The sequence below is a fragment of the Myodes glareolus genome, chromosome 2, assembly GCF_982192425.1.
Source record: "Myodes glareolus chromosome 2, mMyoGla1.1, whole genome shotgun sequence".
Lineage (NCBI taxonomy): Eukaryota > Metazoa > Chordata > Mammalia > Rodentia > Cricetidae > Myodes > Myodes glareolus.
The window spans coordinates 63,857,682-63,879,285 of record NC_142027.1 but is presented as its reverse complement, the minus strand read 5'-3'; the positions used below and the strand labels follow the sequence as shown (position 1 = coordinate 63,879,285).

The 21,604-nt window shown below is 46.3% G+C and overlaps 1 protein-coding gene across 1 annotated transcript in view; it reads left to right on the top strand.

Annotated features, from left to right (window-relative positions):
* Casr (calcium sensing receptor) overlaps positions 1-21,604 on the top strand; it is a 74,594-nt gene that overhangs the window by 25,804 nt on the left and 27,186 nt on the right. The window contains exon 2 of the mRNA XM_085696267.2: positions 18,372-18,793. Coding sequence (XP_085552393.2) covers positions 18,609-18,793 — 185 coding nt within the window. The 5' untranslated portion in view covers positions 18,372-18,608. The remainder of the gene's footprint in view (positions 1-18,371; positions 18,794-21,604) is intronic.

Sequence of the window (21,604 nt, the reverse complement as noted above, 5' to 3'; positions counted from 1 at the left end):
CCAAACTGGCCTGATGATTATTTGGGTTTTGAACACTTCCCTCTTCGTACAGCAGCTGGAATAAACCGGTTTATATCTCAAAGAGTGCTCTGTTACATGGCAAGTGAGAGAAATGGATTATCTTAGACTAACGAGTCAAAACAGAGAGACCAGTTTGGAATCAGCCAATCAAGATAGGCTAGCCGAGGACAGCTGTGACAGTGACTCAGAGGTGAGAGGTTTCAAGTGTGTTCTCTGGATGAAGCCTAGTGTCCTCCTGGAAGGTCCAGGCTGGGAAGTGGCGGTGTGGTCATTTGTAGAGGTTGAGAGCCTGTGTACCCTTTCTACAGAAACAGAATCTGTGATCTATCTCGTGAGTCCAGGCAAGGGTATGGCTGTCATTTTTCCAAGATCCAACAAATCTTATCTTTAGTATTAAAGAAGCACAACCCAGCTCAGGAATCAGCGATGCAATCTTGGTGCCCAGAGTAATAGATTAGACCTGCGGTTCTCGACCCTTTCACATGGGGCCACCTAAGATCATCCTGAATATCAGATATTACATTCCAATTCATAACAGTAGTGAAATGACAGTTATGAAATAGCAGCAAAACTAATTTTATGGTTGGTGGGGGTCATCCCAACATGAGGAGCTGTATTAAAGGGTCATCACATTAGGAAGGTTGAGACCACTGGATTAGACCAGGGGTCACCAATCCTGAGGTCATCAAAGTCACATGGAGAAGGGAAGGATCTGTTGGTCAAGGTTTCTGTGAGTGCTGGTTACCCATGACTTAAGCAGAAGTTGTTTCAAAACCTGGGTCTGGGAAGGGCTGGGCCGTGGGTGGTTCACAGTGACAAAAGTTAAGGTGGAAGGTTGGAGTCGTGCAACCTATGTTGCCGGGTGGATGGGATGTGGAGTCGGTGTTTAGACACCTGAGATGTACTGATAGGACAGAAATTCCTGGGAGTTTCATGTTCTTTAGCATTTGCAAGTTAGGCCAGAGGAACCCTGGCCTTGCAGTCTGACTTCAGTGGGGGATTTGCAGGATTTTTTTTTTTTTTTAGAACATCACTGCTTCTTAGTCTCAGTTTTCTACCAGCTCTACTTTATCCTGCACGTAAGGTCGAGCATGTAGCATCCTGTGGCAAGGATCAGACTAGCGCACCTGCATGCGCACATAGACAAGAAGGAGTTCTTTCTACCACAATCAGCACGTGTGGAAGCTGAGTCATGAGCTATGTCTGCCTTTGGGAACTGCACCCAGCAACATGAAGCTTCACGCTGTGAGTTACCTAGGAAGCTAAGGAATACACCAAAGCTAGCTAAGATCCTAGAGGAGCAGCTGGGGATGTGCTTGAGTGGGAGAACCATGGAGTCTTCTGGGGTGCTGGAAATGTGCATGGTCTCAATCTGGATAGTTGTTGCCTGGATCTACCCTTGGGCAAAAATTGAGCTGTAACCTTAAGAACTGCAACCTTGATTGAAGTAAGTTATAGGTTAATAAAAAGTTTTTGGAAAGACAAGGGGCAGACAGGACAAAGAAGAGAGGTTTTCCTCCTAAAAATCTGTTCATGCCTAACCACTGCTTGCTGCTCTTCCTCCAACCGCCAGCCCCCATCAATGCTGCATTCTCCCCAGTGGCTTCCCAGAGAATGTTGGCTGCTGGTGACAGCAAGCCAGGAGCCAGTGAACGGTTGTGGGGAGGGGTACTGACTCTTTTCAAATATTGAGAATCCAGTGTGACACGGGCTAAAATTTTCTAGAAAAATACAGAGCAGCATTCTGTATCATCAGCATCCTTGGTGACCATAATCAGCTGCAAATGAATCAAGCAAGCCACAGAATTTCACAAACGTAATGCTTGGAGTGGGGAATGAAAGCATCACCGAGCGGCATTTGCTTTTCTTGTGAACGCTCTGCTTTACCTGCTAGTGCCTCTTCTTGGAGATTTTACAATGTGCACTAACTAGACTGCTAAGGGGCCCGGAATATAGCTCAGTTGTAGACTTATCTAGAGTACACTGGTTTCAATCCCCAGCCTTTGTAAACCAGGCATGGTACCACATGCTTGTAACCCTAGCATCTGGAAGACAGAGGTATGAGGATCAGAAGTTCAGCGTTATCCTCAGCTACATAGTAAACTGAGGCCAGCCAACACAGCGTTGGTATATGTGTTTGAGCCAAGGCTATCATCCATGTTCTTTCTGCTTGTTTCCTGACTTGTGACCCATCACTCCTCCCTCTCCTAGCAGCTATCTTGATGCTACCTGCTCTCATCTCAGGGCAGACCCCATACACCTCCCTATCTCCTGCTGGATGGTCCTGGATGGTCCACAGAGGCAGGATAAGACCTACAAAGGCTCATAAGTTTTGAGTTCTTCAGACTTGAGACCCAAACTCAATGGATCTTTGAATAGTCAAGACAGAGAAAATCTTTGTGTTTTGTCAAAAACAGTGACGAAGGGAACATCCACAAAGAGCGCCCGTCTCCTGGGTATAGCACAGTTTGTCTATCTGTCATTTTTACTGTGCTTTGCCCAAGTCTCTTTGCCTCGCTGAGTCTCCCCCGGTTCATCTACTTACAAATAGAGACCGTGTGCCCTTGAGATTGCTGGCGCACTGAACAAACAAAGCCAGCAAATACATTTTGCCCACTACCCACCTCAGCTCCTTTATTTATCTATAAACACTCTCATTGTCTCCCACTTCCACTCCCATCCATTAAGCTACCACAGTCTCCACGTAAACACCCAAATCCACATCTTTTGGACCTGCTTCTTCCTGCCTAGTCCACTCACAAAGGATCCCCCAGAAAGAGGAATCTGGCCCCCTGCTTTCTCCAGGATAGGCAGCTGGTCTGTTTGTGGAATAACTTTTCAAGGACAATAGCATCTCAAAGAGGAAGCTACAAAACAAGATCACTGGGACAGAAAAGAGGCTGGCTCCTTGACCTCTGACCCTTCGTTTTTCTCTTCCACTAAGTAGTAGAGCCCACCAATACCTGTGTGCACAGAGATACATAGAACATCTGGCTTCTAATCAAATTGCTTTACCCAAGGAAGATTCAGGAAGAAGGGAGAATGTCGCTATCATTTCTTAAAGCAGAAACCATGCACACAATGGCAGCCGTGACAGTGAGCAGGGACCACAGGACACCAGGCAGCAGCTAATGAGTGAGTGAAGGTAGATGGCTTCTAGTACCTTTCCAAACCTAAAATCCTCCCATCTGGATGCATCCTAACACTCCTAGGAGGGGGCCCTTCCCACTGTGGCTTGCTTGCTTCTGTGTGAAGTTTATACCCTGATAATTCGTAGTGAGGTGGCTTCTATCCTTATTTACCACAACGTCTTCTCAGAACACTGCCCACCCCCTGTCATCGCTGCAAGTCTCCTCCCTCTTGGAGTCTCAGTACACCCATTTGTAAAATGGGACAGTGACGCTGAACTATTCAGAGATAGCACCCGGGGAGTAACTTGGACCCTATGTGTTCTTTCGGTGCAGAAGTGTCTCCTGGTTCTTAAGGTGTCAAGGACCCAACACTGACGCCCAGCTTCTGTGTGCTGAAAGAGATACAACCGAGAAACTGTAAAGTGCAGAGGTGGTGTCCCCTAGCCAGAGGGCCACTGCTCCAGACAGATCCTTTACAAACCAGACCAACCTCTCCTGCTGACGCCAAGCCAGGCTGGGTTGCAAACTGAGCTGAGATCTTTCTGCTCTGGTGCGGCTGGTGCAGGCGGATGTGGGCTGCTGACGCGGAGAAAGGAGCCGGGGATGGGCTCTGGGAAGCAGAAAGACCATAGCCTTCAGCAGGATCGGAAGGGACATCGGGGCAGCTTCTAACTCAGCCTCTGAGGCTCTAGCTTTGGAGCTAACTGAGCCATCCTACCTAAGAGACTCAAAAGCCCAGAGCCAGCCTTCAGCCACTATGGCCTGACCCCTTTCCTTCCGGTCCTCTGTTACCTCCTCTAGGCTTCTTCAGTTCTCCCTCCCTCTCTCTCTCTCTCTCTCTCTCTCTCTCTCTCTCTCTCTCTCTCTCTCTCTCCTTTAGAAAAGCTTATTTCCAAGGTATTCCACAGTCCTGTTAAAAGGAAGAGGAACCACCTTTGTAACCTGGAATTCCCCCTCCCATCTCTACCTCCACCGCACTCATCCCTCACCCCTACCCTTCCCTGCCTCTTCCGGCCTTCTTTATTGTCCCACTTCCCATCAATTCAGATCTTTTGTAGCTCTCTGAGTGGCATCAGCCAGCTGCGATATTTTAGAGAAGTCAGAAAATGTCCCTTTGGATCCTGACCCTGTGGTAGGGAAGTGTCGTATTGCTAGACCTCCACACAAACACCTCCACCACTGCCACCACCACCCTCTCCTGGACAGAATGTAGGCTGTATCTAATAATACCATGTCTCTGATTCAGTGGGGTGGTTTGCATGGCTTTCTGTACCTCCTGCCTTGTCACCACAACTCATTGCAGAGGGTTGACCCTGCCAGGAGGAACCAAGCCAGTAGGACTCTGGAGTCAGTGGGGAGGGGGCATGGAGTCACTCCCTTGCTCAATTCAAGTAGTGAGGATCCTGGGAGCACCCTGGAGAAGGTCACTGCCACATTATCATATTAAGAGCTGTTGTTTAGTTTCCTGAGTACTTTCTGTATGTCAGATCCCATGCTAAATGCTCACACTCATTCATTCTTTTACTAGAACCCTTACAGCAACCCTGCCGCTGCTACTCCTATGTTACAGAGGGGGAAGCAAAAGCACCAGGATTGAACAGTCTGCCCCGGGTCACCAGCTAGTAGTTGCTAAAACTGAGAGTTGAACCCCCATCACCTGTGCCTTGTGCCCTGTTGCCTCCCATGGTGGAACTGACATTTGGTACAAGGGATAAGACACTCGCCTTCTGGTCTTTATTACTTTTTGTGTGTAAGGGTATTTTGCCCACATGTACATCTGTGCATCACATGCATGCATTGTCCATGAAGGCAAGAAGAGGGCATCAGATCCCCTGGAACTAGAGTTACAGACCATTGTACGCTACCATATTGGCTGCTGGGAGTCGAACCCAGTTTCTCCAGAGCAGCAGTCCATATTAACATCTGAACCATCTCACCAGCAAACAGCTCCCCCTCTCTGCGCCCCATTGTTGCTCTACCTCGGTGTGCCATTGAATCTTGCTTTTCAGATACAAGAAATGCCTGCTTTGGATCAAATATGCATATGAGCATTTTTTTTTTCTGGTAAGGGCAAGCTCAGTTTTCATTAGCACGGAAGAGCCTGTTACCAGGTTCCACAAAGAGAACGGTGACTTGTGTAGCTGTCTCATCGTCACCTCCCTGCAGCACTGCACAGCCAGCCCTAGGTCCTCCTCCAACACAAGCTTGCAGGCTGCTGCTGCTCTGAACCAGAATCCCCTGTGTGGCTCAGTGTGGCCAGCTCTTCCAGCACACCCGCATGTCCAGATAGCCATCACAGGAAGGGTGGGTGACCTTGGGAGCCTCAGACTCATCCCCCACCTGCAACACCTCAGCATTTTTACTTCGCCTCTTTTGTTCTTTGCTTCTGTTCACTCTAAGTTTATATTAAGAGCCAAGAAGGGATTCATTCCAGAATCCTTCAGAATCCTTTTTTTTAAAGTTGTACTAGAAAAAGAATGATGGTCATGGAACTTCCACTATGCTTGGGGTGAGACAGCTTTCATTATTTTTTTATGTTTTTCTTCTTTTATATAATATTTGCTAGTTGAGCACATAGCATAGACAAGACAGACCCTGACTTTCTGGCAAAGAGTCTTTGAAAGACAAGTGCCAGGCAGAGGCGCCCAGCACTGAGAGTCGGGAAGGGTTTTGTGAAGATAAAGACTGTGAGCCCTTCCTGAAGGGTGAAAAGGAACCTACTGGTGGGATGTGCGGGTCAGAGGACTGGGAGAGCATTCCAAACAGTGGACAGAACCTTGAGAAGGCCCCTGTTGGTGTGCATTCGCTCATGAGGTCCGCGGCTCTCTTGTGCTCTATTCCAATTTTTCCTATTGCTTTCTTTTGAATAAAGTTAGCTTGCTTATATATATTAAAAAAAAAGCTGGTTCGAAGGACCATGAAGAATCGGAAGGGCCATGTGGACTTGAGCAATAGGAAATGAGCGCTGTCGGAAGCCAGGCCCATTCTGGTGAGTGCTCGGGGTTACCAGTTATGACACTTGCCAGCTGCTGCGTGACAATGGCAAATCAGGCAACATCTCTGAGCATCCATTTCCTTGGACCTAGAGGGCTTGAATTAGAGGATTTTCAAAATCCTTCCCAACTCCACTACCCTGTGATTTTTGTGACTTCGGAGAAAGTGATGCAGTCAATGCCAATGAGGGAAAGCCTGGCCACTTCCTTCAGCCTATTGGTGCGGTCTCACTGCTCTCCTGTTGAACAAGAGTGTCAAGCAAGGCCACGCTGTGACTGTGATAAAGACAGAGAGCGAGCCACTCTGCAATCGCATTCGAGCGCACAACGGAAACACTGACATCACGCAATCGATAGAAGCGATTTCCCTGGCCTGGTTTCCAGTCGCTGGCAGCTGCTTCTTTACAATTCCAGCCCCAGCCAGACTCTAGCCGTCCTTCCTTCAAGGCAAGAGTTATTAAGATTGATTGGCAGCTGCTTCTGACTGCCTGCCAAGGCCAGCTTCTGTAAACCCTCCCACAGATCACCCAATACAAGCTCCAGCCCTCTATCAGGATGTTCAACCTTCAGTCCATAGGCTATCTACAGCCCCGAATATCTGTGAATACGTTTGTAGATGACAACAGGTCACCACGTCAATGAGCTGGACTCTCCTGCAAGCCCTGTCTAGCACCATCTTCATCTACTACCACACAGTCGTCCTCTTCTGCCACGAGTAAGAAACCTAACTGCTCCAAGTTCATCAGTGGTGCAGTGTGTGGCTGGGAGTGTGACAGCTCGGGGCTGGCTGGGCCAAACTGTATCTCCCTTCCTGCCCCACCTCTTGCCCCAGCCTATATCCACCTGTCCCGGCGGGCCCTATTTAAAGGACGTTAACACCAGCCTGCCCTTTCTGATCACTATCCCCTAGTCTCTCCACGACGACCCTGCTCTGTGTGTCAGGGTATTACTAAGAAGAAAATGAGGAAGGGAAACACAGGAGAGCAACTTCAAGGGGAGGTTTCCTGAGAGCAGAATTAAAACCAAGAGTGAGCGGCTTCTCTCCCCTCTCTGCAGACAACTTATTTCTTGCATGCCCACCCCTGCCCCACCTGGATCTAGGTCATGCCTGGGGTATTTGAGAAATAGTATTTCTGCTTACCAGTCAAAACTCCACCAAGCAAACTATCCCTTTAGGTCATTTCACTAGAAGGCAGTCCATTTACCATAGAAACTGACCCTGACCCCCTGGGCAATCTCCAGGGGGCAGGGGAGTCAGACTTACAGCTTGATTTCCTAGTCTTAGCTACAGGCTTTCCTGTGATGAGCGAGCTGTGTGTCCCATCTCCAGCTCCCACTCTGCTTTGTTCTTGTCAACAAATAGTAAACAAACCCCCAACTCCAGGTGCCTGGAGTCGGATGAGGATCAGCAGCAAGAGCTGAGCTCCGTCCCTAACCACAGTCAGACTATCAAACTCATTCCTCCTATTGAGACTCCTGGTGAAGCGAACCCCTAAACTGCAAACCGTGCAGATCTCACCAGGGGCATTGCCAGAGCCCGATTGTCTGGTGTGTGACAAGAATAGGGGTTTTGTGTCCAGCTTCATGCAGGCCTCGGCAGACATTTCTGTAAAGGGCCAAACTTTAAACATTTTAGACTTGGTGACATAGTCAGCCTTTGCCGTAACTACTCAAATCTGCTTTGCAACACAGTCACAGACATTAGGAAAGCGTGCCTATGCAAACAAGCCACCCATGAGCTATATCGAGTCCTGGCCCAATGAAATAAGCATAAAGTTACACAAAACTAGGAAAGGGTAAGCCAACCTTGGTCTGTGACTTTTAAACAACTTATAGAGAGGTTAGGAGAAGACTTAAAAATCAGTTTGGAAACTTCTGGAGGCTGAAGGGAAAGGAGGGATGGGGGGAAGCGAGAATGAGAAGATCAAGTTTTATTTCGAAGGGGAGTAAAGAACTCTCAACAAGGCCCCTGAGCAGCAGGGAGGGCCACCTTGTCACTCTGGGAGACTGATCATCCGCACTGATGCTAGCCGGTTGTGATCTCGGTGCCTCCCAGAGGCCAGGGGAGACAAGGCAGAGGGGCAGAGCGCTAGGGAAGCACAGAATGCAGAATGCTAGAAGGCAGCTCTGGTAGGGCCCTAAGGATTACTGGGAGACCAGACCAGGCAGGAAGACAAGGACTTCTAAAAGCCCCATTTAAGAGTCTCAGGCCATCATATTTGGGACCAGTGGATAAACTGTGAAGAAAAAAAAAATGTAGTCATTTTCCGTAAGCGAGGAAGGGATTTAGTAATGAGGTTCAAATTAAAATAGACCTCATGAGACTTCTGGGGAAGGGTGGAGGAGGTGACAGCCCCGCAGGTAAGTCCCTTCCCTTCGGCTACAGTTTCCCTTCAGCTGTGGCTGCAGTGAAGGTGGAAGGAGCCTCCTGTGGACAGTGGCTGCTTCATTAGCTCACAGAAATGCAGAAGGCTGCGGCACCAGTGCTTTCTGAGTGGCTTCCTAGAATGCGGTTTCGCAGGGTTGAACAGCTTGCTCTACACGGTAGACTCTGGGGAAACTGGAGTGAGCTGACACCAGCAGGAAAATCTAATGTCTCCTAGGTGTGTTTTTTGCTGGTCAGAATTGCTGGGGAAACTACAAGGCTGGAAGGGAAAAATTCATTTAAAACAAAAAACAAAGAAATTATTCTTGGTTTCAGGTAGCAGCAGAATATGACCTTGGGCTATTGCAGACTGAGAGATATTTAGCTGAGATTCTCAGGCCTGCTGTGCAGAGGGCATGTTAAAGCTTGGGGCTTCCGGGTTCAGAGAATGGTCAGGACAGGGAATCCACAGTTCTGACCAGTTTTCATACTTGCTGCTACTGCAGGCCAAAGAATTTCATACTGTCCTGTACCCAGCCTGGTGGCCTCTTTAACATTAGGTTTCTGAAGGTGGATGCCCCTTAGCTCGGGTGTGCCTCAGCAGCAGAGTGTTTTCCAGTGTGGCTAACACCCTGGGTTAAATTCCCAGCACTGGGGGGTGGTGAGGGATGCTTTTCCATTTGCTTTTAAGGGGGCTTTATCTAGGGAAGGCACAGCTGGGACTTTCCTCCCTCGGGACAGCTTCAGGAGTCGTCACTGACATCACTAACGGACACTCTCCTCCTGAAGGCAACTGGTGTATGCCAAGATTTGGTTTTTCCACTTGGTTTGTTTGTTTTAAAGGGTGGCTGGAGGGAACATCTGGAGAGGCCCACTGATGAGTCTATGACTATTTCCTGACAGGAGAGATGTTCCCTTAAAACTGGGAACAACACTCAACATGAATTTAACCACGAGACGTGGTTCCCCAAAATAAAACCAAACTCAGTTTTACCAGTTACAATATGGTATATTTGGGCATTAAGACACCAACACAGATTCCAAAAGGACTTCCCAAGAAGGTATATAAATGCACAGCTAGGAGGATTTGAGTGACAGGGACGTGGCTGGCCATCAGCCACATTGTGGCATCACAGGGAGCAGGCATGTGTGTGCCCTGAGGTCTGTTAGGCTGTTCCTCTCAGAAGTGTGACACCCATGATTGTTAGCTTACCCTGAAAGATGGCAGAAAGAGGTAGCAAAGGTCTATGGGATATTGAAAGAAATCTCTAGAAAAAAATATGACATAACTTGAAGTTTCTAAAATAGAGGCCCTGGAGATGCTATGCCTGGAACAAAGAAACTGATTTGATTCTGTCTCTACAGAAATGAGCATTTTGTCTGTTTTTTTTTTCCACTGCAGTGATAATCAAGGAAAAGAAACAGCCTTAATTTTAAAAGAGATTCTTAGATCACTTTTTTTTCAGGCAATAACTTATATATTCTTTCATAATTTTATAAACATATAATATAGACATGGATCCTGTTACCCCAAGTGAGATTATGTCATTTATTTGACCTTAAAATTCTGCAGAAAGTTAGTGGCATTTACATATGTCAAATGCCTTAAATTTTCCTAGAGGTCTTCCGTGGAAGTGATGATTGAAAAATCTCAAATGCCCTTTAGAGATATCTGTGAGCTCGTCATATAATGAAGCCTACAGAAGTCAAAATCATAACATGGAGTAGAAACACAGGTGAGTTCTCTGAAGTGAAAAGGAGTATTGTGAGTCACCTATCTTTCATGCTGAGAACCAGACTCAAGTCCTCTTGAGAGTGCTCTTCATTGCTGAGCCATTTCTCCAGCCCCATAAGCATTCTGTTTGTAACATTTTACAGTACGTCATTTCTGTGTTTAAAAGTAACAGGCTGGTGAAGCATGGGTGTGGTGGTTTGAATAGGTATGGCCCCCACATGTGTTTGGATGCTTGGCCATAGGAGGTGGCACTATTAGGAGGTGTGGCCTTATTTGAGTAGATATGACCTGGCTGGAGGAAGGGAGTGGACTTCAAGGTCTCAGATACTCAAGCTATACCCAGTGTGATACACAGTCTCTTTCTGCTGCCTGAAGATCAAGATGTAGAACTTTCAGCTCTTTCTCTTGCATCCTGTCTGCCTGCACACTGCCATGCTTTCTGCCATGCTAGTAATTGAACTGAATCTCTGAAACTGTGAGCCAGCCCTAATGAAATATTTTCCTTTAGAAGAGTTGCCCATGGTCATGGTGTCTCTTCACAGCAATAGAAACCCTAGACAATGGGGTTAGCAAAGAAAACCAAGCCTCGGGCAGCCCACAGAAAATAATACATGTTTATTTCTCTTAATCTCACAAGAAACAATCAAAGTTCAGAATTCCATCACCAAGGTCTAATCACCCTTGGTATAATAAACTTCTCTTAGAATTTTTAAAAATATTTATAGCATAGAATGGTAGGAAAAGAGGGCATGGTGGCAGTTCAGGATTCATAGCCTCCTTGTTGGGAAGAAACCGGAGAACTCTTTGTTCAGGCTAGTAGGTTCATCAATAACAAAGAAATGCAAATGGGAGGCAGGGATGATTGACTGTAGATTGTGCTTAATCCGATGGTGTACACCTGCAGTCCAATTAAAATGAAAGGCAGTCCCATAGCGAGTAGATTTTATGCTGTAACTGAGAGAAGCTTAATCTTCTAAGATTCAAGCCGGCATTTTTAAGAAATGCTGTACTGATAAATGTCAGGGGGTGGAGGGAGACGGGATGGTACATGCCTAGTGATGTCCCTAAGCCCTTTTTCAGGATGTTGTGAGTCCCAATTCCTGATATTAGTCACTGTGGTTTTGATATGACAAGCCAATTCCCAGAAAGGTAGATCAGCTGCCTGGATCTCTTCTGCCTGTAAACCTTTACATCTAAGATTAACGATGTGGCAAGATAGTCTACTCAAATCTATTTTTTCGACAAAGGAGGCCAGCGTGGCTCCAGTAGCTCCCTAATGACACATAGGTTTCACCTGACAGCCACATTGCCCATGGCAACCCTCCAGATTTACTCAGTGATTTGTTTTGTGTTTATGTCCTCACCACTGCGTATATAAAAAGGAAAGACCTGGTGAGGTGAGGAGATGGAGGCCAAAGACAAGTAGGAAGAGTCAAGGGGTTTTTGTTTGTTTGTTTTTTGTTTTTGAGAATAGTGAATGCCCCATTGCAGCTTTAGATTTTTGTCTTAATGAGAATTGGGCCACAGATCCAAGTTGCAACTTCTTAATAGGCAAAACAAAAAACATGGAGGAGTTTGCAGTACCTGTGAAATACTTTGGACCACTTTAAACACACACACACCTAGTAATTCTTTGTGCTGCCAGCTCTCTTGGTCTCTGTAGGCCCTTTGTGTGTGCACACACAAAGTAGGCCTGACTAAACCCAGGACTTCTGCATGCCAGACATCCTGCACCTCCTAAGAGCGAATACTCAGGGTTTACTCAGTGCTCAAGATTTTACAAATTGGTTGCTAAACCATTAGCCACTTGAAACTGCCCACAGTGAGTCTGCCACCCATACCACCCTGGAAGCTGACCAACGTGGGAAATATTTAGCAAACATTACAACCTTTAATTGTATTTTGAATTTCGCTCACAAACAGTAGGTCTGTGACATCTTTTGTGTTCATCCCGTTTTTCTTTTCTTTCCTTCAGACACCTAGCTTTCTAGCATGTCACTCCATGTGGCTGGTCCCTGCACTATGCAGAGCTGCGGAGCCCTGAAGTAGGAAGGGCTCCTTGTGCTGGTCGGTTGCTTGCAGCAGAAGCACTCTAGGGGAGCAGATGGAAGCCAGAATCTACCCTTGAAATGCGTGTGACACCCACACTGGGGGAGGGAGGCGTGTCTCCTTGTGAGACAATTTGTTCAGAGAACTGAGGAAAATCTCAGATTCGGGGTCTCAGGCTTTTCGCCATTTCTGTACTTCCAAGTCCATGTTTCAAGGCATTGTCGGGGGAGGCAAATGTCTGTATACAAGAGGCGGTGATCTTTTCTGGAGGACTCCTCGGGGCCTTTTGGAGGTAAATGTACCCAGTGGCAGAGAGCGCATCAGTTCCTAAACTCATCAGTTTAGCGCATCAGTTCCTAGTTATACCTAGGACCCTAGGTGGTGAGAAGTGTTAGGACAGCAGACTGCAAGTCTGGGACCCATGTGGTGTAGAAGGTGATCCGTGATGCTATTCCACAGAGACATTTTGATGTAAGGCTGAAAGGTCTGTTGTATTTATAAAGATGTGACTTGGGTATCTCTACAGTTCAACTGATCCATTTCATTAACCCTGTGGGCATCCACACATCCATCAGCAGAGCTCTTGTAGGCATGAAGTGAAATAGGGCAGAAGAAAAAGCTTCTTAACTCTTGATCTGGGCCCCCAGTAACTCACCCAGTTCTCTCTGGAAACTAGTCATCTGCAGGGTCCATGCAGCAACCCCCCCCACCCCCCCCAACATTTTCTATCTTAAAATTCAGGAGCAGAGAATCCTGGTCATGTTTTAACCTTGAATTTACACTTCTCAACTTCCATTGCTATTTTTTCCTTTTTTCTTGAGAGCATCGTGAGCTCCTCCTGCAGCACCTGTGTTCTGGGCACGCCATATGTGGGTGTGCACCCCACAGTCATTCATGCAGCCCTCCACCTTATGGGCAGAGGCAGGACTCTGCCTGTTAGGGCTCTCCAAAAGCAAAGTCAATGGACATCAGCACCCTCGCCTGTTCCTCTCCTGCCTTTGCTTCATCTGGCTTCTCTCCACGGTGCTCCAAGTCCTAGGCTGCTCCTCCCAGCTCCTGTTCATCTGCCTCCCTCCCTTCCCGTAGAGTTTTCCAACGACTAACAGGAACCCAGCTCAGCTGGTTTTTAATCACGCTCCTGTCCTTGCATTTTTCCGACTCAATTAAGCCATTACCAGGGCTAAATGAGGCGTGGACTCTCCAAAAGTCACACCTGTTGTCAGGGAGATTGGGCGCGGGGGTGGGGGTGGGGCGCCAAACCTGTGCAGCTGGCCAGAAACAAGCCAGGCTGGAGAGGGGCAGCAGAGTGTGACCGGGCAGTCTGGGCTCCCTACGGTGCTGAAAGAGACCCCCATTGCAAAATAAGAGAAGAAATGAAGACTGACCTGGGACTGGGGACAGGCGTGCTGACGGGGGATGGTCACACTGATGGTGGCAGATAGGATGTCCCTCTCTAATTCTTAGGCAACAAGTGTGTACAGAAGCCCTTACCACGGACGGCCGCAAGAGTAAGGAAAGCTGTAGCCAGAGCCAGAGGTACACAAGTTTGCTGCTCGATATTTGATGTCTCCCGGTTATTTTCCCTGTTCTTCCTCATTACGTTTCACCTCCTTTCTACAGCAGTAGTTCAAACCCCCAGAGGCTGTGCTTCATAGTCAGTGCGGCGAAGAGGACACAGATTACAATAAACCAGGGAGAAGTCCCTGGCCTCAGCCTATAAAGACAGGTGACACCACTGGAAATCGATTCGGTTTTGTAAACATTTTTTCTCCACAGTCCTTCATAGGCAATCTAGAAATTTTATTTCTAAAACCCAGAAACAGAAAAATTTCTGTTTTCGAGCTTCCCGTGCCTTAACCATGCGTAGAGGTTTTGTGTTCAGAAGATCTGCTCCTGGGTTTTCTCTAGGTGGACAAAATTGTTTGACTGGAGAGTTACACAGCTTCCAGAAATGTTGAGATCAAAGGGAGGTAAGGGAGGGCTTTACTCTGGTGAAAACGCAAAGTGGAGATGTTAATGACAAGTCTGTCTTTATCCTCCGGCAACTCAAACTGAATTGTGGGTCTTAGACGAACCAAGGACCTCTTACGTTTTTTTGCACAAAGGCAAGTTCAACAGATTCTTTTAAAGTATCCATTCAGCTTCTGGTCCCTTGTTCAGTGCTGTAGATGCAACTGAGATCATGAGGAAGTCCTACCCACAAAAGTTCTTAAGTCACGTGGGGTGGCTGCTTTCCCTAGTCTGTCTGCAAGTTGCTCAGCCATACCTGGTCTCTACAGTGACACTTTAGTCACTCAGTTAATATCTATTAAATTTCAGACGTGGCACTTTGTGGTAAGCCTCCATGATGACAAAGAGCCAGCCCCTACTGTGTGTCATTCAAAATTGTGATTCAGTTCATTCCCAAAGCTATCATAGAGAACATCACTTGGGACTGTGCTCGCCCTGTCCCTAGTTCCCCCTTCAGTATAATAATTGCACTGCTGTGATTATAATGCATGTTCTGTCTCCTTTTAAACTATAAACACCTGGAAGGCAAGAATTTCACATTTCGTTCCCTAGTGTCTTATATGCCGTGGTGTCTAACACAAGGGGAGCCCAGAAAATGTTCCTTGAGTAAATAATCACCCACCTAGAGACCCCATAGCCCAGGCTGCTCACATCTCCCTCCCACACCTCTTGGGTAAGGAACTCAGTGAGAAATCACCTGGCTGTCCTGAAACACCCCTTCTGCTACCCTCATGGTGGCGAGGGCCTCTTAGTCGTGGAACCAGCTGTTTCTGATATGTGTCTGCCAGTGAGCAGGGAGGGAGGAGACAAAGCAAATATTAGCATTGGCTGTGTGTGTCGCTGCCTTGGAGAACGGCAAACAGGGCTGATGTGATTTAAATAAACTTAGTGTAAAGAAAATAAATGAGTTGTGACTCAAGACAGGTACTGTTAGGAGTAGTTAGAAAAGAATGCAGGGGGGAAAAAGCCACCTTAACCAAGTCAGAAACCTGTTTCCTTGGCACACCAAGGGCAGGAAGAGTCCAGTGGTGAGGTTTGGCTCCATGAGAGTCTTAACCTACAGAGCCATCCTTCCCTAGAGTGTGTGGCCATTGACTGTCACATACACCTCCATGCAGCAGAACAAGGTTTGCAAAGATACAGCGCAAAGTGACAAAACCAAAGGCGGCATCTGAGGATGGTAGGGTATGCCTCTAAGCCTTGAGGCTGAGGCAGGAGAATTTCAAGTTTGAAGACAGCCCGGGGGCTACGTAGGAAGTTCTAACAAGACCTGTTTCAAAAACTAAACAATAATAAAAATTCACTTACACTGGGAAAGCGGGTTAGGAAAAAAATGTATAAATTCAGATTTTAAAAAAATAGACTTTTAGGTGCCCTTGGAAATTGGGTGAATTTCCAATTTGGGAGAAGATGGGAGAATTAGGTGGATTCCAGGGGGGATTTAGGAAGTAGGCTCTGCAATGTGAAGGGTGCTGATGGGACAGCCAAGGAAGCAAGGCTGATGCCTCAGCTTCTTTCTTGGAGGGTAGAAAATAAAGTTCTGTGACAGAAAACAGGAATGAGCAGCAAATTTTGGAGGGAGAGGAGTTTAGGGCTTGTTAAGGCAAAGCAGCTTGGAGAGGCATCTGGATGAAGAGGTTCGGGGGACAGTACAGTCCCTGGCCCTGGACTTGAGAAAGACTATATACTGGACCACATCAAAAAGCAATCGGCATTTGACCCACCCAGAGGGGATCTGGGATGTGGGATGAACACACCAGAGGTTCTCAGCAGGCGGATCAGGCTACTGCAGAAAGACTACAGTCAGAATCTGTGACTGATCCATGATTAACCAGAACTCTTACCCTGGGATGTCACACCCCTTTGCACTTGTCACCACTGTTTTCTGGGGGAAAAATGATATGGATTTAGGTATATAGACATATAGAATAGTCACACAAATAAAATCTTTACAGATAATAAATCAGAAAAGTATTAAGACAATTATTTAATGGTCTAGTTTCATTCTGTTACAGTGAAAAACAAAACCCCTCATGTCTTTAATCTTAGCACTCGAGGCAGAGGCAGGGGGATGTCTGTGAGTTCAAGGACAGCCTGGTCTACAGAGTGAGTTCCAGGACAGCCAGTGCTACATAGAGAAACTGTCTCGAAAAACAGAAAGAAAAAAGCAACCCAGGGGAATAAAGGGTTTATTTCATCTTACATTTGGAGATCAAAGCCCTTCACTGAGGGAGGTCAAGGCAGGTACTCAAGCCTGGAATGGAAACCATGAAGGAATCCTGCTTACAGGTTCCCTTACATGATCCTAATGAGCCCAGGATCACCTACCTAGGAATGATGCCAGTCACCGTGGGCTGGGCCCACCTGCACTCTAATAGTCAAGACATTCCTGCATGGGTAAGCCCACGGGGAATCTTACACAGGCAATTTCTAAATCAAACCTCTTCTCAAATAACCCTGGGCTGTGTCTAGTTGACAATTAAAGCTTATTGGGAGCCAGGTGTGGCGGTACATACCTTAGATCCTAGTGGGGGAAGGGCGGGGTCAGGCAGATGGGTCTCTGTGAGTCTGAGGCTATTCTGGCCTACATAGAGAACTCCAAGCCAGACAAACCTACAGAGAGATCCTGCTTTAAAATAAGAACAAAACTCTACAGGACATTTAGTATGCATATAATTTTGACATTTATTAAGGGCAACAGGAATTTGCATACTAATGATATGGGTATGTGTGTTTATTTTTACATAAAAAATTAAATCTCAGCTAAAAACGATGCCTCATTTTCAGTGTTCTTGAGAGTTCATTGATATTTGGTTTATAACCATTGGTGCTGAGCATGCCACTTCATAAAAATATGTAGTACAAAAATGACAGAGATCTGTTTAGGGCCATTTCAGAAGTTGTTGAAAATATGCCCCAACTCCAAGCCAAATTTGTTGAATTTTTTTTTAAGATAATCAAGTCAGCAACTCAAATGGCAAAGTTTGAAAATCAAACCTTCTGACACAATACAATCTGAAGACACACTGATTCAATACATGCCAAGAGATGGCAACAGGGACACATTAAACATTTGCTCTCTGCTCTAAACCACTGTGTCTAAGAACAGAAAACTTCGGGCTGAGAGACGACTCAGTGGTTAAGAGCCTGCCTGCTCTTCTAAAGGTCCTGACCTAGGTTTAATTTCCAGCAACCACATGGTGGCTCACAATAATCTGTAGTGAGATCTGGTGCCCTCTTTTGGCCTGCAGGCATGCATGCAGGCAGAACACTGTATACACAATAAAAATAAATAAATCTAAAAAAGAAAAATAAAACAGAAAACTTCATATGTTTAATGGAACACTGCAGTTTGTACACACAATTGTCTTAAGAGGAGGCATTTCCGGAAGCACTTTTACTCACTGAGACATCTTGCTGGCCTCTGTCAAAATTGCCAGGATTCCCCACAGCTAATCGCATGACCCGCTGTTACAAACCACCATTTAAGAGACTGTGTTTCCTATAAACTGTTCTTAAAAGTCTTGTAAACTATAACGTTACACACTGGAAACAGAGATCTTAACTAAAGGGGGTGGGGCTATAAAAGTAAGTAAAGAACGAAGGATCTTCTCTGACACTTTTGTTTGATCTGACGTCAGGTTTGAACTTACAAGTAACTTGTCCTGTGTTTTCTGCAAAAACATACGGGGAATAAAGTATCATCGGTATTTTAATTGAACAAGCTCTTCCTTCTGGGTCATTTCCAGGCATCCTTCATGCAGAAGGGTAAGTGGTTTATGGTCAGCAGCTGCAGAGCAGGTCACATTTAGGAGTGGCCTCTTCAGAACGTGGCCTCTCAGAACTGGATGCCCCCCTTCTGCATTACAGACAAATGACATTTTCTGTGTCTCACACACAGTAACAGTAAAGTTGTGGTTCTAAGCCATGCTTCTCAATCTGCTACCTCTGAGTCCCTTGAAATGGAAATTCTCAGCTACCTCACACAGATGTGATGTAGGTTTACCTAAATCTCTCTCTCTCTCTCTCTCTCTCTCTCTCTCTCTCTCTCTCTCTCTCTCTAGCAGCACCTGGAGCAGTGGCTACATGATGTCGCTTCTCAGGACTCAAGGACCAACAACCCTACACCTCTGCAACGGAGAAGGCAGGAATGGAGAAACAAGCACAACCACTTCTATTCTGTCGTTAACCACTCTGTAGACATGTGTCCCCATCAGAAGGCGTGAACTGCACAAGGGAGAAGTTCCTGGGGCCCTCCAGACCACTAGCACCTTTGACTGCCCCCCTAGAGAGAAGGCAGAGCCATGGCATCTTATAGCTGCTGTTTGGCCCTCTTGGCTCTTGCCTGTCACTCCTCTGCCTACGGGCCCGACCAGCGAGCCCAAAAGAAGGGGGACATTATTCTTGGGGGTCTCTTTCCTATCCATTTTGGAGTAGCAGCCAAAGATCAAGATCTGAAATCAAGACCAGAGTCCGTGGAGTGCATCAGGTAAGGAAAGGCTGTATCAAGGATCTGTCCATCTCTGGGTAGATAGAGAAAAGCCACACTAGACCCAAAAGAACATTAAAAACCTTTTCTCTCTTTTTGCAAATAACAGGCTATAATGCTGAGGCATATTGACTCCTCTGTTTTCTTTCCCTAAAGAAGTCTTTTTCTAAAAAAAAAACAAAAACAAAAACAAAAAAAACAAAAAAAAAAAAACAAAACAGGGGTATCACACAGAAAATACCAGGTTGGCCAAGGGCCAGTTATTTGATAGCCTGAGCATCATTGTTCATCTAGTGACAGCATCTGACAGCGATGCTGCTCAATGCAAGATGCAGGATGGTACATACTGCAATTCCAGCAACGAAGCAGGACTGAGAGTTCCAGGTTACATATCAGAACCCTGTCTCAGGAGCAGGACCTTGTCTCACAGTCAAATAAAAAAAGATAGTGAGGGCTGGGAATTTAACCTAGTGGTACAGCCCTTCTAGAATGCACTTGAGTTTCATCATCAATCCTGCAGTATTAATTAATTTATCCATTCATCGATTGAGTAATTAAGAATGTATAGAAGGAAGTCCAGTTTAGCTCTTCTAAACTCCCATAGGAAATTTCTCTTTGACCTATGTGCTCCAGTGACTCATGAGCATTGCTTTGTTTTGTTGTTCACCTTTAATAAAGAAGTTTAGTTAGAACAAACAATGTAGCCACTAAGACTCAAGCAAGCAGTTTCTAAATACAAGCCATTGCATTTGGAGACTTTCTCTGTTAAAGCACCTTTCTCATAAAAGGCTGAACCTCTGACCTCTATCCTACTCCCCACACTACACACAGAGAACATACCTGGCGGAGATGGGACATCACAGGTTGCTTAAGTATCTTGTGGCCTCTTCGAACAGCTGAAGGCAGTTAACATGTTCCCTTAAATCTTTTTGTCTCCAAGTCAATATCATATTCTTATATTCTTATCAGCTCCTCTCAAATGTAATTTCTTTTATTATTTATTTATTTTTATTCCTTTTACTCTCTAGCCACAGTTCTCCCACCCACTTCTCCTCCCTTCTCCCCTCTTTGCTTCCTATCCAGCCCACCCCCCATCTACTCCTTCCAAAGGGTAAGCCCTCCCATGTGGAGCCAATGAAGCCTGGCACATTAAGTTGAGGCAGGACCAAGATCCCTCAATAATGCATCAAGGCTGAGCAAGGCATCCCACCATAGAGAATGGGCTCCAAAAAGCCAGCTCATACACCAGGGATAGAACCTGGTCCCACTGCCAAGGGTTCCTCAGATAGACCAAGCTCCACAACTGTCTCCCACATGCAGAGGCCCTAGTTAAGTCCCTTGCAGGCTCCACAGCTGTCCATCTAGAATGCATGAGATCCCACTTGGTCCAACTGTCTCTGTAGATTTCCCCGTCATGATCTTGAATCCCATTGCTCATATAGTCCCTCCTCCCATACGATTTCTTTTAATCCGTCACCATTCTGTCTGTCTTCAATCTGACGCTCCCTCCTTGGCTGGGATCCCTTTAGAATGTGACTTCAAGGCTCAACTATGTAGTGGGATGTGATTGCCACAGTGTCACCTCACTTAGATGGGGGACCCCTCAGAGGCCGTGAGCACACACTTAGATGGGGGACCCCTCAGAGGCCGTGAGCACACACTTTGATGGGGGACCCCTCAGAGGCCGTGAGCGCACACTTAGATGGAGGACTCCTCAGAGGCCGTGAGCGCACACTTAGATGGGGGACCCCTCAGAGGCCGTGAGCACACACTTAGATGGGGGACCCCTCAGAGGCCGTGAGCACACACTTTGATGGGGGACCCCTCAGAGGCCGTGAGCGCACACTTAGATGGAGGACCCCTCAGAGGCCGTGAGCACACACTTAGATGGGGGACCCCTCAGAGGCCGTGAGCGCACACTTAGATGGGGGACCCCTCAGAGGCCGTGAGCGCACATCACATGTTACTTTTCTCTTCAGAGAGCAGCACTTTCCCTCTGCACCCTGCATCTTCTACAAGTGACCCAACATTTCACCTTGAACTTCCTGATAGCTGGAAAAGGAAAGAGAAAGATCAAATTTATCCAAACAAAACTGGGTTTCTGTTCCCATGCCATAAAGACAGCCAATAACATTTTCATATTTTTTTCTCGTGAATATGGGAAACATAAGTGCAGAATGGTATTAATATTGACCGTATCCTTCATATGACCCAAGAGGACAAACACTGTCTGCGTTGTTCTTTATGGAACAGACACCAAAACAAACAAGGGGTTTGCCCTGGAAATGTATTAAAGACAGCAAAATCACCTTAACAGTGTTTAATAAAATTCATATTTAATTAATATGTTGAAAATAATTTAGTATCTCCTAATAATCTTACAAGTTTGAAACAAGTAATTAAACAGTGAAAGAAGCATAAAGAAGCAGGGCAGATTTCACGTTCAGGGTAGATCAGGAACTCTGGAAACGCGACCATCCGGTGGACTGGTCAGGTTCCTCCTGCCACTGAGTTAGAGTCACGAGTCCACAGCACAGAGGAGGAGCCTGCCACATGTGCTGGCTTTTCTGCTGGACCCCAAATCACTGAGGTACCACATCTCTTCAGCCATCACCCTCCCAGGCTCAGGAGAATGAAAAGCTGACACCATTTCATTGTTGATTTATCTGATTTTTACTCAAAATAATTTTCTTTGAAAAGCAGTAATGATCACTTTTTGAAACAAAAACTATGAATTAGCCCAAAGCATACTTTTTTTTTTCTTTTCTTTTCCCAAGACAGTGTCTCTCTGGGTAACTGTCCTGACTGGCC